Below are 17,551 nucleotides of genomic sequence, written 5' to 3' on the forward strand. Positions count from 1 at the left end.
GCCTTTTCTTCAGCAAACCTGATCCCAGATGAAAGGCAGAGAGGGACATACCATGCTGTCTCAAAGGCAGAGAGAGACATGCTATGCTGTCTCAGACAGTTCAACCAGCAATCATCTCCCTCGTCATTTTGGTAGATTATGCATATATTAAGCCAAACAGCCCTCTTCTGTCAGTCCCAATTTGAAAAGGACTTCATTTATCTCAAAGCAGTATTAGTCCTATTTTACAGGTAGGAAGAAAAAGAATGCAGTAGATTTGTGGCTCCATCTAGAACATTTTTATGGCTGCTTTGTGCTAAGGTACAACCAGAACCAGTGATCTACTGCCCATTGAGAATCACATTCCTTTCTTTTTTCCCCTAAATCTGTCTACTTTGCCTACAACTATTTACACTTAGTATCTTGCAGTTCTCAGCTCTGCAATCCAGCAGAATAAATCTCAGCTCAAAGATCCCTCTGTCCAGGAAACACTTAAGTGCTATTGAGGAGAGATAAACACACCCTTACGCTGATATTCACAAGGGTTCTGTTCTTGTGGAGCTTTTTGCTCTAAGGCACTGCCCAGCAACCTAACCAACAGAGCAATCCTGACAAATTAACACCTACCATAGAGCAATTTTACCCCTTAGCAATAAGGTTTCTGCAGCACACAGAGGAATAGAGCAGCTCTTATAATTAATTCTTAGCACTCACACTGGGAGTGTCAGTAAAGAGATTTTATGTTTTTAAACAGAGGCCTAAATAACACCTTCTTTCCTATATACTCAGGCTGGGATAATGGAAAATAAACTCTCAGGGCTGCATTGGTTTCCAGATTAAAACTGCTCATAGACCTCAATGCAGCTGTAAAGATAAATGACAATTAATGACCTACCTGAGCTGGATTCAAAGTGACGAGATTTTAACAAAGTCTGACATTATCCTGGCAAGCCAAGAACCAGCTCCACCGACACTTTTTGAAATAGAGAAGCGAAGGTAAACTTTCAGATCTATCCTGCATGCACCAGCTCCTGAAGACCCTGGAAACACCTCCACATCCCAATCCTGGATACATGGGATAGTTTCTGAACAAAGCCTCCACTTTCAGTTCAACTGTGAATTTTCATCTTCTAAAATTTGAAATTCATGTGTTTCACTATGAATAATTTTCCTTTCTTTCATCTCCCTCCCCACCCCATAAATATTCACTAGAGTCAGTTTTCAAAAACCCTTGCAGATAAATTGGGGAAAGTTCCTGAACAGAGTTCTATATTGTTGTTTTTTTGTTTTGTTTTGTTTTGTTTTGTTTTTTCCCCTGAAACTTAGTTCAGCATTAGCAACTCTATTTCTTTTATTAGTGGGTCAGGACAAATCTATTAGCTGCTAGACAACCACTTAAATGTGTTAGCTATATAAGACAAGATAAAATACTATTGCTTCATATGCCAAAGATGGAAGACTCATTGCAAAACAGCAGATCTCTAAAAGCATGTCAGTTCCTCACAGCAGAGCCAACCACTTAATGTCACCACCCTCCAGAGATTAACAGTTGAAAATGAATATTATTTCAAGATTTTGCAGCAACTGTCAGAAACTGTGCTGTCATTAATAGCGATTCTGCTACTATATGAGATATCCATTAAGCACTGCACTTGGTGTTATAGCAGGTAACAAGCAATATTTTGTGGTGGAGCTACAGAAATCTTTCCATAATATTTTTTTTTTCTCAGGAGTTCTTGGAAAAATTAGGAAAGTTATTTCAGCCACTGTCCTCTTTTTTATGTCCTATTAAAATTAAAAAGCAGTATTGTCAATGGTGGTAAAAGCTGAATCCTTGTTAGCTCTGCAGGAGTCACTGCAGGATGCAATCACTAGCACTGCAGCTCCACTGAAAGGTGGCCCTTTTTCTCGTTTCCATCATCAAATAATTCATCGAAATGGAAGGTCATGTATTTTTGGAAGGGAAAGGCTAACTGAATGAATGATGAAATCATTTTAATGATTTGAGCAGCAGATTAGAAATCGAGTTCCAGAAGCATTTCTCCTCCAACCAGCTATCAAGGTGCACAAAACATTCTTTGAAGCAGATTCAGTGAGGCAGTCACAGTATCCCATCAATCAAGTACTGGGAAAGCATTTGCTAGACTTAAATCACTAATAGATACATTAATCTCACTGCTTATACAAATTAGCCATAATTTCACTTTAGCAACAATCACTCAGTGTTGAACCTTTCTTACATCTTCACAGTCCCCTGCAAGCTCAAACTCTGTACAAGCGGAAGGAAGCAAAGCCAAACCACGTTTCAGCAGGTGCCCCAGCTTATTCATGCTTGAGAACAAGCCCTATCATGTGGAGACCCCACAGTGCTTCACATATTAAGTAGTCTTGAGACAGCACAGTATGTCCTGCTTCAGTGACTAATTTCTATTAAAGTTGTCAGGAATACAGTGGGGCATTACAATCACCTGCTTCCTATGCATTTTTTCCCCTTCATTCACATATGCACTCACAAACATTGGTTACTTAGAAGAACCATGTGGACATGACACAGAATTTCCACAAGAAAAATATGGTCTTCACACTGGGCAGCTTTTCTCACCATATTGTGTACCCTACCTTTCTGGAGCTGAGACTGTCTTTTCATTATATCTGTGTCATGAAAATTTAGGGTTCTTACACCTTTCAAGGATACCTGTGAAACTGAATGTAATGTAAACCACAATGATATTAGATATAGTAACCAAGATACGGAGGGGGAAAGTCTTCAAGTCAAATCTTTTGTCCTTGTAGCACCAAAAGTTCATACAGAAGTCAGATCCTGCTAGAAAGATCTCAGACCCCAACAGCCCACCTTTGGACTATGTCAGGGTTGTCTCCAGGCAGCATCTCATGGATGTGCGGTTTTAAATCCCACCTTGCACAGGACATTTTTATGCATAAGTCTTTTCAAGTCTGAGTCTAGGTGATCTCATCCTGACTGATGCCACTAGATACAATGGTGACAGTGTTAATACATAATAAGCTCTCACCATATTACATAAACTGGAATATGCCGAGTAATATAAAATCCCTGACATTTAGGATTTTATTTTTCTGTGTTTCTGCTCCTGTGGTTTTATCACACTGGTATTTTCATGCATAATTGGCACCCCAAGCCGTAGATTTATGCGCATGCCCAATTCTTCTCAACATCTCCTTTCCAAAYGAAACACAAGTTCTCCAGTTCCCACTCAGCAGATGTTTTAATAAGAGAATACAGAAGCCAAGAAGATCTAGGAGTGAGGTGTCAAGTCAAGAGAACTGGTAACTACAGTACTCACTTTTGGTAGAAAGCACCACAAACGTCGTTTGCCTACTAGCACAATGTTATATGAAGTACAGATGATTCTGAGAAATTCYAAAGCTTTCGCTGACACCGTCAGAGAAGCAGGATATTCTGCAGCGTTCTTGAGTTTCCTTAAATGCTTGACCTCCGTGCCTCAGTGCTCCAGTGACTCTTTTCAAGAGATATCACAGTCGTTTCACTCCCTCAGCACTTCAAGTCATTAGCATTACCCCAGCTTTGGATACCTTGTTTTCTAACACAAGACTTGTCCTTACAAATACCAGCATAGCCCAYGCATCCTGCAGTAGATATAGTTCTTAGAGGTCACAGGGACAGCACTGGTACCCCAATTCCAACAAAGTCTACTCATTTGCAGAGCTCTTTAGCCCTTTTCCTGCACCTCCATCCTGCTCTTCCCTGCAGCATTTCCTTGGCCTCCCTCCTGAAAGCTCTGTCTCCACCAGAAGGAGGGTCATCTCCTCTTCCCCAACTTTTTGGTCCCTGGCCCTGTGCAGGCAAGATTCTTTGGTCTCAGCATTTCACAGCCCTGGTTCTGCATTTCAGGAAGAAAAGCACTCAGACCCCTGCATCCCCCTGCTGCAAAGGCTGTCATGACCATCTCTTCCTTTTCAAGTTTGCTCCCCACACGAAACTAGATCCAAATAAGAGGCTACCATGATGTGCCTCATTTGACTTCATGGGTAACAGCCATCTCACAATAGATGCTTTTAAAAATTTGGGATGCATCTAGGTAGTACAACCATTTATGATCAACACCACTGCTACAGAGGTAAAACTCAGTCTTCTTTATTAATATGTAATCCCTGATGGCCAGTATTTGAGCTGCAGGAATGCCATTTTTAGCCAGTAGAGCTCCCCGCCTTTTCTGAGAGAGCCATTAAGTAGCAACACTAAATAGCTTTTTAAATCCTGAGAAACACTGGCTTTTAACTACTGCAGAGATATACTCATTCACACATTAACTATTATGTTGCCTGGCTGAGCATTGTATCACCAACACAGATATCATATTTTAATTCTAGGCTAGGAGATATAGGAGCTCAAAGGCTCTGTATAGCCTCTGGGAATGACAGATATGCTTTACATACAACTTTATAGTACTGGCACTATTTGCAAAAATACTCCCTTTAAAAGGGCTCTAGTTTGAAAGGCTTCAAACTGGTCATCTCCCTCTCAGTTTTCAGTAGGGATGCAGGCATGCAGCTCTCTGGTGGGAGTGGGCATGCATAAGCCCTCCTGCCTCCTTGGCCAGCCCAGCCGTGGTGTGTCAGCTGGGGGTTGCACTGCCCTTGGACGCACCCCCTCGCACCCCCAGCCCTCCCGCAGCTCCAACTGTGCAGGTTGCGGCTTGCCGCAGTGCAGCAGCCTTGCTGGTTTCTCACTAAAAGCTAACGAGCCCCGTGCTCTGCAGCAGGGTTTGACACCCGTGCACTGCATGGGAGAGGCTGCTTGGAAGCACGCAGAGTTAGCCTACTGGCTGAGGAGTTATTACATTGAGGAGCAATGACCCTTTTTAAAAAATGAATGAGTGATTTCCTTTGCTCCCAGGCCTTCAAAGGGAGGTCTGGCAGTTGGAGAGATGAATAAAGAAGGAAATATCATCTGTAATCCTAACTATCTTTATAGCTTGTTCTATGAATTATCAAGCAGGATCCTCTCTGTCTCCTGAAGAGGATGAAAGCCTGTCTCTAGGCCAAAGCAAGCCTTGTTCTTTCGATTTCTTACAGCCATAGATATCTGAATTTGGAGGGACCTTGTGAGTTTATCTAAGCTGTGTGACAAGAAAGCTCATGTCACAACCTGGAGATGAATCTGCAGCTTTTGCATTCATTCATATTTAATCATTCTTGAATCACCAGCAAATCTCCAGGTACTGTGCAGGCACAAGAAGTGTCAACAGCTCCCTGTGCCTGTTACCTGCTTTGTGATGGTTATTCACTTTTCAGACTGACTAGACTTCAAATGAAAAGAAAACAYGATAGAGTATACCCAGAAGCGTGGTATTCATATACTAAAAATGCCCATAATTTTGGCTTCTTCACAACCATTTCTTCTCAGTAAGACAGCTCCCATATTTACTGTTATTRATTACAAAAATAAGTAATTACATTTCCCCAAATCACCAGCTAAAAAGAAAAAAATCAGTTCCTGAATCTTCAGATTCAAACATCCGTCTAGCTTTTGATTTCTCAGAGTTCATTCTTTTAAGGGTTTCTCTGAAACCCTAGGCATTAGCATTCTGTTATGCATTATAAGGAAACAGAGAGATTCTTTCAACACAGGACTCTAGCACGTAAGAAACACAAAAGGAACAGAAAATGGAAACAGAAAAGATAAATATAAAAAGAGACAACTAATAAGGCAAGACTCAGATGAAGACTGTGAAATTTAGCTATAGTATAGGGATACAAGTATTTGAAGTTTACAGTTTGTCACAGAATCTTCCCAAAAGAGGACTATATAAAGTAAGAAAGCAATACTGACAAATGAAGAATCTTGTTTCCATAATGAAATTTGTATCTGCTGTTGAAGCAAGTAACCCCTAGGAGCATTAGTAGATTAGACATTGAAGGAAGTGCAGTTAGTCCATTATCTGCTTTTGGCAGCATTTTGTGCTGTTAATCTGTTCCATAGAGCTGCAAGCAAGCTTTTTCATCATTGGGATATGCAGCAGTAAGACAAAAACAGGAGTCATCAAAAACATATAGGTTTAGAACAGTATTAAGATTTATCCTTCTCAGACAGAATCGAGAGTCATCAAATACAAAGTTAAAGACACATTATTATGCTTAGGAAAAAACATAGATTACCAGAAACAGGAAGAGCATAAGAAGGAAGGGATCAGTCTGTACCTTTCCCACACACACTTTACAAGACTTCCCTCCGGACATCTGCTGTTGCTAGAGATACGATACTAGCCCCGATGGACTTCTGATCTAATACGTATTCCAATGCTGTCATCATTTGTGGTGAAATTTGATGATGTGCCCAACACAAAGCAAAGCCTGACCAGTCCCCAGTGAAATCCTCAGCACGAGAACTGCACGGAGAGGCACTTAACTTTTCTTGCCTTCCTCATACAGACTTAAAAATTTAGCTAGATTTAGACACTGGCAACAGTCTGAGTGAAGGATGCCTTCCGGTGAAGCCTGCAGATCAGATGTTGTACTGCAATTGGCGTCACTAGGTAGGCCACAAAGGTCACAACAAAAGCATAAGCTGACTTGGGAGGCAGCAGTATGGTTCAGTGTTCAGACCCAGCGATTTTTTTTGGTCTCTCCATTGAAACTGCCAATAAATAAAACCTAAATAATTAGTGCTAAATATGGTGACAAGTACACTGGGATATGGAGTGCAAGTACACTGGGATATGGAGTGCACAGAACCCATTCCAAGCCTATTTTCTAACCAGGCTATCATGAATGTCTGAAGACTAGACATAGATTTAGACTGGCAGCATTGTGCTGGAAGGCTTCACAATGTATAGTTAATTCACCACTTTGTTATTTATGTCTTTGGCACTTAAATGCTACTTCCACACTTCCAGGCAAGAAAATTTCCCTCTGCACCCACAGTCCGTCTGGCACAATGTGCACTATGGCCAAATCCTGACAGAGGCATACCCCRCACTACAGATTCCATGGTCATCCAGACCAGGACACCCCACAAACCACTGCCAAGACTCCCTCCACACCTACACACTTGCATTTACCTGCAGATCTCACTCATGGATTGCAACACAGGAACCAGGCCAGCAGAGCACCATGTGGAAAGCATGCGCCTACCTTACAGATAAAAACTACCAGAAATATAGGATATTCATAGATTCTAGGGCATCAAAATACCATCCAAAACACCTCATTCTTTACCTTGTCAGACTGAAGTAGACGACCTTGGGTTTGTGCCCTACTTCTATGTTCCTGTAACAGCTGGGGATATTCTTTTGTCCATGGGGTCAATGAAGAGAGGGATGGGAAAGCTTTTTTGGATGTCTCTGTATTGCCCTACACTCTGTTTTATATGGATGATAATGCAGGGGGCTAAACGGACCAGCAGACCACTTTTCTGTTTGGTCTTTGCCAAGTGGGGTATTCTTCCTCCTTCTTACCTCCAGGGGATATTTTTCATTACCCACAACAATTCAGTCCTTAGTTTCTCTGTGGAAAATGACAGCAAAGACAGCAGTGGTCTGTGACATGTTTTCTAGGCTTCTAGAAATTAAATGGTGATGTTATCCCTCTGCAGAAGAGTAAATTACACTCTTAGAGAGTCAATAAAATCCATTCAGCCAAAACAAACTCAGGCTATACTGGGCCTTTTACTGGATTTCCAGGGCCACAAGAAGTGGATCTGGGCAAAGACTGGATTTGCCATGACATTTCCTCAWACTTGGACTAGTTTTAAGACAAATAATACAACAAAACACTTAGATTTGGGTGTTCTGGATGTCTCAAGGGAAATGTTTTTCACATTGTTAAGAAGATCCTAAGAGTACACTAACAAGCTAATCAGGGACCTGATAGGTCTTTGCAAGCTTTTTCTTTGATATGGAAAGCTGGCTGCAGGAAAATATTAGCTGCAGGTCTAGGATTGCTGATGATTTTTGACAGATCTTCCACACATAAGACCAAGATATGAGCTGTGAAGGAGACAAATGACTCTGTTAATCTATATTTTCATCTCCGTAGCTCCACCACCCATCCCAAGGCTTTCGCTTCGGAACCGTGCGAGAAAGCAGTGCAGAAGATTACGTGAGGCAAAGCTTCCCAGAGATGCACGAGTACATGAGGCGGTACAATGTCCCAGCAACCCCAGATGGAGTAGCAGACCTAAAGTGAGCTTCTGCACGCAACAGCAGATCAGTCCCTCAACCAGAGCTCAGCAGCACTGAGATGATGATGAGTTTCCCACTTGCAGTGTCATTAAATAGGCATTGAAAGCAGCATGGCAGATAGGGAAGTAAGCATATCATCACCTGGAGTGATATTTGTAGAGCTGACTAGCACAGCACCAGCTGGAGTATTACTGAGGGAGGCAGTGCTTCACATTACCTGCTAGTGTGCCATCAAGCAGTGGAGAAGTAGAAATCCTGGCATATTTCTGTGTTTGGCAGTGCCTCTTTAGGCAGTGAAATTCAGAAAAAATTTGCAGTCTGGGCAAAAGCTGAGCATGAGGATTCTCAGCATCTCTGGCAAGCTCGTAGGAGACAAGGCTTCTCAGAGAGAAACCTTGGAGCATTTGTCAATAAAATGAATAAAATCAGCATTAGACTGGTAAAAAGTAATAAACACCAAATCTTCTTGCTTTACGGATTCATGATATCACTGTGATTCAAAGACATTCATGTCTAACAGTCTGGAGTTACAGAACTGATTGATTCACTCTGCAAGGTGCTAATAGACTTGTAATAATTCATTCATTCTACAGATAGGAGCTGCGTAACAGATGGTCTGAGAATTTTTTAGTCAAAAGTTGTTTCCTGTTTACATATTTTTCCCAGATCCATCCTAATGATAATTAAGATACGTGGCAGTTGGCAGTTCCTTATCCTCTTAAATCAGAATCATTTGTCAACATCAATGAAGTAACGTAACTTCACATCAGGAGACCAGGACCTTTGAAGTGACAAGGGGGAGGGGGTGGTGTCCCTGGATCACCAGAGAAAAGGCACTGCAAGTGTTTTTTTATACAATCAGTATATGCAAATGTGCTAGCCATAAATGGTTATCTTGGTAAATTTAATCCTTCTGTGTTCATTAAAACTTAACATAGAGACAAGCTGATCTGGGTGAAGGCAATTAATTTACCACATATTATGGAGGAAGGAGGAGGAACACCTTTGTGTGAGTTATTCTCCTGCATTTTTACTCTAATAAYCTTAACGTAAACTGCACAAAGAAACCCAAATAGCACAAGTTTGTGAGCAATATTTGCTCTTTCCTTCCAGTAAAGCCTTGTGCTACCATTAAATTGAGTCAAAGTCTAAAACGTTGTAGTACTCTCCATCTTCCAGATCACTGGTGTTTTCATTTCTGTATCACTGGGAGCAAAGTAGGTCCCAGCTCTGCTGTTCTGCTTTAGATGCACAAAGTTCATATCCTTCATGCACAATTCCTTTTTTCAAAATATAAATCACTTTTGCATTTAAAATAGCGGTCTCTGGTTGCTGTTTTCATTAGGTAAGGTTTCGTAGAACTAGAYAGATGAATGTTCAGTAAGTATCACTGAGCAGAGTCTTCACCTGTGAAGTGATTCTCTTTCTGACTTTAATCTTGAATACAGGAATGATCCAGAGAAACTTGATGCCTTCATCATGGATAAAGCACTCTTAGATTATGAAGTATCAATAGATGCTGACTGCAAGCTTCTAACTGTGGGAAAGCCCTTCGCCATTGAAGGTAATAATCAGTTTTGTAGGATACTGCTCTATTTCTAATGTGCTACATTTGCTTTATTGTCATTTGGTATTCTCAATGGAAAAATATAGGATAAACTGTGGATGGTAAGGTTTTTGACAATGAAGCGGAACCAAGGTTTCACCCTTTTTTTGTGGTTTAAATTTGAACTTCTGAATAATTGATACCATCCATTGCCATACTCCATGTAGTAGTTATTGCAGGCATTCACAAGGTTCAGGTTTGGACAGAAATCCTTTGTTGTGGACACTGTCCAGAACACAGACCACACAGATCTCTGGCCAAAGACAGCAGTCTAAATTTTTCACCTCAGCAAGTCTAATGTGGACAAGCATAACGCTAGGGGTTGCTGAATCCAGCAGCACGACAGAGTCAAGGTCCCAGGTCCCTCACCCAGGAAAACGGGTCGAAATGGAGCTTAACAAAACGCCAGGACACACTGGGCTGACCAGGTGCAGGCATGGCCAGACCAGCATACTGATCCGCTTGTTGCCTGTTAACACGACTGTCCCTTTTATTCCCTTATCCCTCCATTTTCCCACGCTTGCTCCTTCCCAAAGCACCACGATCCCTCCCTTTCCCCACCTTTGCTGCTTCCCGAGGGCTCTCCATAATCAGCCTTGCCCAGTCCCCAGTGCTGTTCCCACCCCCTGACGGTCCTGTAGCCCTGGAGGCAGTAACCCCACGGTCTACACGGCCACCCGGGCGCCTCTGCCACTGGCCCCATGGGGTCAYCAGGCCTGGACCGGGGGCTCCTCCCTGCGCAAGGGCACCCTTGGGGCTGTTGGGGCTGGCAGGAGTAGTGGGGATCCCACTACCACTGTGCTCCCATGCTCTTTTGCTACAYGGTGATGAGCCTTTTGTCATGTAACCTAACACAGCATCATTTCTGGGAAGGATATCGTGGCTTGAGAGTTGCTAGATAAAAGGTGTGGGGCTGATGTACACTGCACTAGTTATATCTACTGTTACAGTGGCACCTGCAAGGTGTAGGGACGCACTTCAGCTGAGATTTGCCTGCAGCTGGGGAGCAAATTCTGTTCCTCCTTTTGGAGGAAAAGGCAGTGTGGATGGCTCTGTGGGACACACAAAGAGGTCACTGGGGAACCTTGTCCCTTACGATCCCTGCTATTGTGTTTCCCATGGGTTATTTCTACACTGAAGCAAGAGAAGAATGAGAAACACAGAGGCATGCTGGACACTGTCTGATGCTTTCAGGTCTACTTTCCCTCTGCTCACAGGGATGTTGTAAGTGTCTAAGACTACTCCATACAAACCCCATGATGTGCAGTTTTGATTCAGTAAACAGGATCTGGTTAAAACACTGTAAAAAAAGTCCACCCTCCAAACAAGTAGGAAGCACAGCCCACTTCACTACTCACAGTGGAGTAAAGTGGATCCTGAAACAAGGCTTGTTTTTTTCAGGGCTCACTTTCATTACCAATGTGTTCAAAATTCAGCAAAATAAGTTCATAATGACATTCTGCAGTTTCACTCTCATCCATAGCAGATAAATATTGTTCCCTTTTCAAAGATCAGATTAAGGTTCCCACAGAAGCAGCAGCTAATTGAAAATAAAAAAATAGAGCCTACTCCCGGTACTCCTGTCATCCTGGCATATTAACAAAAACAGATCAGGCAGCCTGAAAACAAGGCTTGTCCGAACCTGCCTCCAGCATGGGTGAAGACATTACCAGCTATTAGTCTTCAGAAATCACTTCTGTGGCGAGTGAAAATGACTGAAGCTCACTATTTCCTTCGCTCCGAGGGCAATCACTCTGCTCCCTCCCCATCACTCATTAAAACAAGCTCCTTCTGAACTGTTCAAATGTGATTCAGGAAGGCAACGTCCTACATGAAGGCCAGGGGAAGCTGAACATTTTGATCAATTCAACTGCAGAAGTGACCAGCAGTAAACATTTTGTAGAAATCTCCCTTTTACTATTCCTGAGTAGTGTCTCCCTTTTGGATCCACACCAGAGACCTGAAAGCCATCTATCTTCTTCTTTTCTTTTTTTAACAGGGAGGATAGACACAGAGGGAGAGAGCTGCTTATGCTGTGACAGGATTTGCCTGTGGGTGCAGCAGCATGTTTCATCACGCACATGTAACTCGATAAACTTTCCATTTCAGGAAGGTTAGCTGTACTGATGTAATCCACCAGCTTCCACAACTTTGAATCAATTAAAGCAAATTTCAATACAGAAAAACAAAATGAACCCAAACCTGCATATTTTTACTGCATATTGCCTGCATATTTTTACCACTTACTTTGTAGCACCCAACTTCCAGACACTTAAACATGATGAAAATGTAGTATTCACAGATCCCAGTTACTCCTTCTCTGAGGCCATCCCTTTATTTTTAGCAGGTATATTCAGATAGAAATATTGGCACAATGCACAAATATCAGCAGCAAGAGAAAGCATCACTTTATGGGTACACATATCAAAAAAAATCACTCTGCATCACTGAAAAGCAAACCACTGAGCTGGAAAATGTACCACCAGTGTATATTTATGTTTCTCTTTTTTTTGTTATTTCTGTTTGGATTTTGTTGTTGTTTTGTTTTGTTTTGTGAAGGAGATGGATTGAAATTCTGAGTTCTGAACCGAAAGCAAAAACAAAAATCCACAGTACTGAGTGGGCTAGAAAGGAAATTCTGCAGGTAGCTGGCAGGATACCTCTGCTTGCAACTACTGTATTACAGGCACAAATCATATTTGTTTTTCTAGAATCAAAATCCAGCCACTGTTCTGAAGTGTAATAGACCACCTTTATAGTTACTGAATCTACTTTCATTTACATTAAGTCCTTTACTAGCACTATGAAGTGGTAAAAGACCACATAGTRCCTAAAAACTATATTTATTACTAACTGAAGGCCCATGTCACTGCCAGAGCAGAATTACATGAATGGAAATTACAGTCCCTGGGTTTTAAATTGCTGTGGGATAACAACACAGACAGCTCCCATATACATACACAAGCACGCTTTTCATCAGAAAATGTACATGGTGGAAAGAAAATGTCACCTCTGCCACTACAGGCATAAGCACTGCTCTAACAGTGAAAAATAGAATCACAGATTTACTCAACATTAAGGCTCTTCTGCATTGCTAAAACAGTGTAAAAAGAAAGAACCTATGGTAAAGGCATAAAAAAGGTTGTGTTTCTAGATATAGGATAGAAGATTTATGCAGGTACCCCCACCTTAAGTTTCTGAACCTCTAATTTCACATATTATTCTTGTGACCTTAATCATTTTGAATTTACATACCCTGTTTGTATTAGGATACTTTGCAAAGCAAAAAAATCTCATCTCAGCATTTTCAGTCCACAGTAAGCAAACATCTACCTTTGAACTGGCTTTCTGAAGCAGAATCAACCTGCCAAGCCAACTCARCTTACCACACTGGTAGTTGATATTTGAAAGGAACATACTTTAGCAAAAAGCAAACAAATTAAGAAAGAGATGATTGTACTGTTTTTTCCTTCTAGGATATGGCATTGGCCTTCCTCCCAACTCTCCACTCACCTCAAACATCTCAGAATTGATCAGCCAGTACAAGTCCCACGGTTTCATGGACATTCTGCATGACAAGTGGTACAAGGTCATTCCGTGCGGGAAAAGAAGTTTTGCCGTCACCGAGGTAGGCAATGAGCAATCGGTCACAGAATTGAAGATGCTGAGGGTTTGTTCAAGTTGCTCATTCTTCCCCTCTCACAAAATATTCACAATGTGCAACAGACATAAAAGCCTGACAAGGAAGGGCTGCAGTTGAGGGGTAGCACTAAACTTCAGGAGCAGCAGTCGTTAAGCCTGGCAGCATTAGGATCAGAGCACCGGAATAACAGTGACAAGACTGCACTGCTAAGTGAGGCTGGCCGTGCATGCATTGGAGCACTTCTGGAAAAAAACATGGTGTGTAATGTTGCTTAAAAAAAAAAAAGAAAAAAAAAAGGATTGCTGCATTCTTAAGTGATCTCTCACACTGCACAGCAAATCTAATTGATTCCACTTAGTTATATGTATCACCATCTACAGAGTGTCAGTGATCCTGTACTATCTCACGCTACATCTGTATCTAAAATAGTTAACTCAAAGAATGGCAGGAGCAAGAGAAGCAGAGATAGTGGGAATTAAGCACATCCCAAATTGTTACCAGGAATGGTGACCATTTCCTTGCATGGGTAGCAGCTAATTGTCCCAAAGATAGGATTTCAGCCTAAAAAAGGTCCAGTAATATATCATTCTAAGAAGAGATAAGAAGCACTTCTCAGATCTTAGTAAAACTACAGGAAATGGAAGCAAATCTCCATGGGTGCTGGAACTGGTATTAAATTGGAGGAGTTTTGCCAACTCATGGCAGCTGAAGATGTGGGCCACTATTTACGAGAAAAAGACTGAATAAGAGTTTTTCCCAAGTTCCCAAGACTGACAGCTGAAAAAAGATAAAAAGTGTTGAGGAAGTAAATGACTGGGTATGCTTGCAGTTTAGAACATATGATGCTGTACYTTATTATTTAGTGCAACCTGTTCCAAAAGACATAAGTTACATATTCTCACTGATACAAAACATGTATTTGGAAGTGTGCTATTTCCTCTCCATAGCAGATTCAGTCAAATATCAAATCAACCCTTGATTTTCCCTAAGAAAGTGGAATCATAACCATACACCCCCAAAACAGAAGCCCAGTATCCTAGAAGTCCAGCTCCCATTCTTTAGTAGTCATCTGAACCTGTTTGCAAACCTCATTGCTGACCGAATCACTAGGAAAACTAAAACTTTCTAGAGATCAGACCAAGCAAAAACTTCAACTGCTTAAGTACATAGGGTGTTTGAGTATTTCTGCATCTCCTATTAATTTTTTTAATTTTTAATTTTTTCATTAGCATCCTCTCAATATGAAGCAAATTATATTTTAACATCAGACATTTGTAGAAGAAAATTTAATTTATTTAGTTTTATGATTCTTCAATTGAACGATCGAATCATTCTTGAATCAATTGAATGATTCTGAATTGAAGACACAATTAAAGAAAAATGCGTATGGTCATGGCCATTTCTGATCCGGCTTATCTGAAGACTATATTATCATCTAAAAGGACAGGTATCAGGGAATTTTCTTTTTAATGTAGCTTACATAGCTGTTCCTGACAACAACTTCATTTGATGACCTCCTGTTACTCTACATTTTAACAYATTATTTTGAATTAAATCTCATAAAAAATACCAGATGGTAATGGAAATTAATTACCACAATTGTCTTAAAACTAAAAACTCTCCTACAGCAGAGACAGACTTACCTTGTTAGTGATTCTCCAGTGAAACACTTAAATGGCTTATTAAGTTTGTACATTTTAAATATGGCAAAGAGGTCAGAAATATACCTGACAAGTATCTTTTGAAATAATCCTCAGTCTTGGCAAGGCAGGGCATCATTTGTTTTGAATCAAAATGTGAGCTTGCATTAAGTGTGAAGCTGTAACAAGAAGCCTCATGAAAATTACTTTCCTCTACAGTTTATAGGCTTTAGTCACATAGAAGTGTAGCTTTACAGTTGTTGCTGTCACTTATATTTATATGTGATACCCACATCCAAAAGCCTGACTGTGGTATCCCCAATGTCTGTAACAGACTCAGTGTAAAAGTTTGGAGAACACTCCAAGTCAAAGCCTTTGCCTTTTCCTTGACTCTTTCCTCTTAAATGCCTACATAATCTCCCACACTGATACAGACTCAGGCCCCCTCCATTGCAACCATACTGTTACCACCAAATCTTTTACCTCTTTTCCCTGCTCCTCCCCTTCTTACCATCCTTATACACAGATTCAAGCAAAAGATTATACCTAGGAAATGCTGATGCTACCCAAGTCCCTTGATGCCAGATGCTAGAATTAAATCAGAGCCTGGTGATATCTTCGTAAGGGCAAAGTGTCCTATTGCTTAGAAAGCTACAGTATAAAACCCCTTTTTACTGTGGAAGACAACAGAGATACCTGTGATCCCTAAGGACCTTAGGAGTCTCTGGAGCAGCTGATTTAGTCCATCATTATGCAGTTTTTTACTTAAGAAACAGATGTACAATGAAAAAAAAAATACATTCCTCCATAYCACATGGCTTAGATCATGTCACCATCATGTGGCTTCTTTGCTCATACCTAGAAAAGGAAAACTTCCCAAAGTTACAGTGATCCAGACAACAGGAAGACAAATAGCTCAGCTATATATAGACCTGAGAACTAAGGCCGTGAGATCTGCAATGCCTTCACCTACATCATCATATGTGGATAAGGGGTTGCAAGGCAAATGAGACATAAGGAGCTTCCTCTGATTGTCAGTATCTTAACTCCAGTAGCTCTATCCCACGGCTGTCCCAGTGTAGCTAGAGAAATATCTAACCATGGAATCAATTTTAAACATCTTCCAGTTAAAAATCTTGGTTCTGTTTAGTACTTTATTTCTCCCAAAACATATATTTGCTCCTCTATGCCTGATGCTCTCAAAAGTGTCTTGAGAATCTTGGAACATTTTCTAAAATAGCAAAGACAGTAATAGAGAAAATAAGCCCTGTCTGGGCAAACTACAGAAGATGACGTATTATAAAACCAGTCTCTTTGTGAAGAAAATCAAATATGAGTAATGATATAACAAACCTTGCATTCTAATCAGAGAGAATGATATGGTAGGCAGCATGTCATTTTTTACAGTTACTCTTCTGAAAGCCCCTGCAATTTGAAATTACAAGGGAAGACTATATAATTTTTCCTGCACAGCCATTGCTAACACTTTATCTCTGATGCAAAACTAATTTTTTCACTTTCCTAAATTTTCACTAACTCCTCTGGACTCATTSATGCAATACTGAGAGACATTGTTTCCCAGGTGAACCCTATACTTCCCTCACTGTGTTCAAGATACAAAAAAACAATGACATTGTTAAARGATTAAAAGAGTCCCCAAAGTCTACCAAGAATGGGAGAAAAGGTGGGGGAAAGAAGTGCTCTAGTCTTAAAAAAAAAAAAAAAAAGTTTTGTCACATGCATGGTCCTGGGGCATTCTGTTTTTCTGAATGTTCAATGACACGAGGTTTTTAGCATGCTGCCACAGCTGGAAGCCAWGCTGTACTTTAAAGGAACTCAGTCTTTTGAGTGTAACCTCAATGTGATGGTCGAAAAGGAGGCTAGGCCTAGATGCTTTTGGTCTGGTTATCTGACTGTAGTCCTTATGTCATCTTCAATTGTGCTAACCCAGCATGCAGAGCTGAGTTTTCCTCCAGAGACCACTGTCCAACAAGCTAGATAAGGTGACTACAAATAGAGCCTTCGAACCAATCCCTCACTTATTCAAGGCACTATGACATCAGAAGGAAAGAGCAGAAACAAAAAAACACTTAATAATCTCACTCTTTTCCAATGCTATATTCTTTCCCTGCTAGTATGGGATAAGCTCTACTAAGTTCAGGCCTCTCTTTTCCTGAATTTCCTACCCCTGCTGCATTCCTCCTGAGTGTCTCCCATCTCCACCCACTGCTTCTCTAGGCCAAGAACTTGCCAGTTTTAGAGTTTGCAACTTCACAGGTGGGACAAATCTGCTACCCTAAATGGGGCCAAGCAGGGGACACTCCCTATAGCATAGCTTCCCCATCATTTCTTCAAGAACCACTGGAGTAATTCTTGGTGTTATCTTTGTGATCTGTTTGTGTCCTWTACTCCTTTACAGTCCAGAAATCTCCTTTCTTTAGCTTCTTGCAGTAAGTCCTGAAAACATTGAACAGATTCTCTGAGGTATGGACAATGATCA

At 41.0% G+C, this 17,551-nt stretch overlaps 1 protein-coding gene across 1 annotated transcript in view; it reads left to right on the forward strand.

Annotated features, from left to right (window-relative positions):
* GRIN3A (glutamate ionotropic receptor NMDA type subunit 3A) overlaps positions 1–17,551 on the forward strand; it is a 79,386-nt gene that overhangs the window by 45,511 nt on the left and 16,324 nt on the right. The window contains exons 4-6 of the mRNA XM_026078730.1: positions 8,017–8,162; positions 9,611–9,726; positions 13,245–13,396. Of these exons, the coding sequence (XP_025934515.1) occupies positions 8,017–8,162; positions 9,611–9,726; positions 13,245–13,396 (414 nt within the window). The remainder of the gene's footprint in view (positions 1–8,016; positions 8,163–9,610; positions 9,727–13,244; positions 13,397–17,551) is intronic.

Source organism: Apteryx rowi, unplaced genomic scaffold, assembly GCF_003343035.1.
Source record: "Apteryx rowi isolate R43461 unplaced genomic scaffold, aptRow1 scaffold_484, whole genome shotgun sequence".
NCBI lineage: Eukaryota > Metazoa > Chordata > Aves > Apterygiformes > Apterygidae > Apteryx > Apteryx rowi.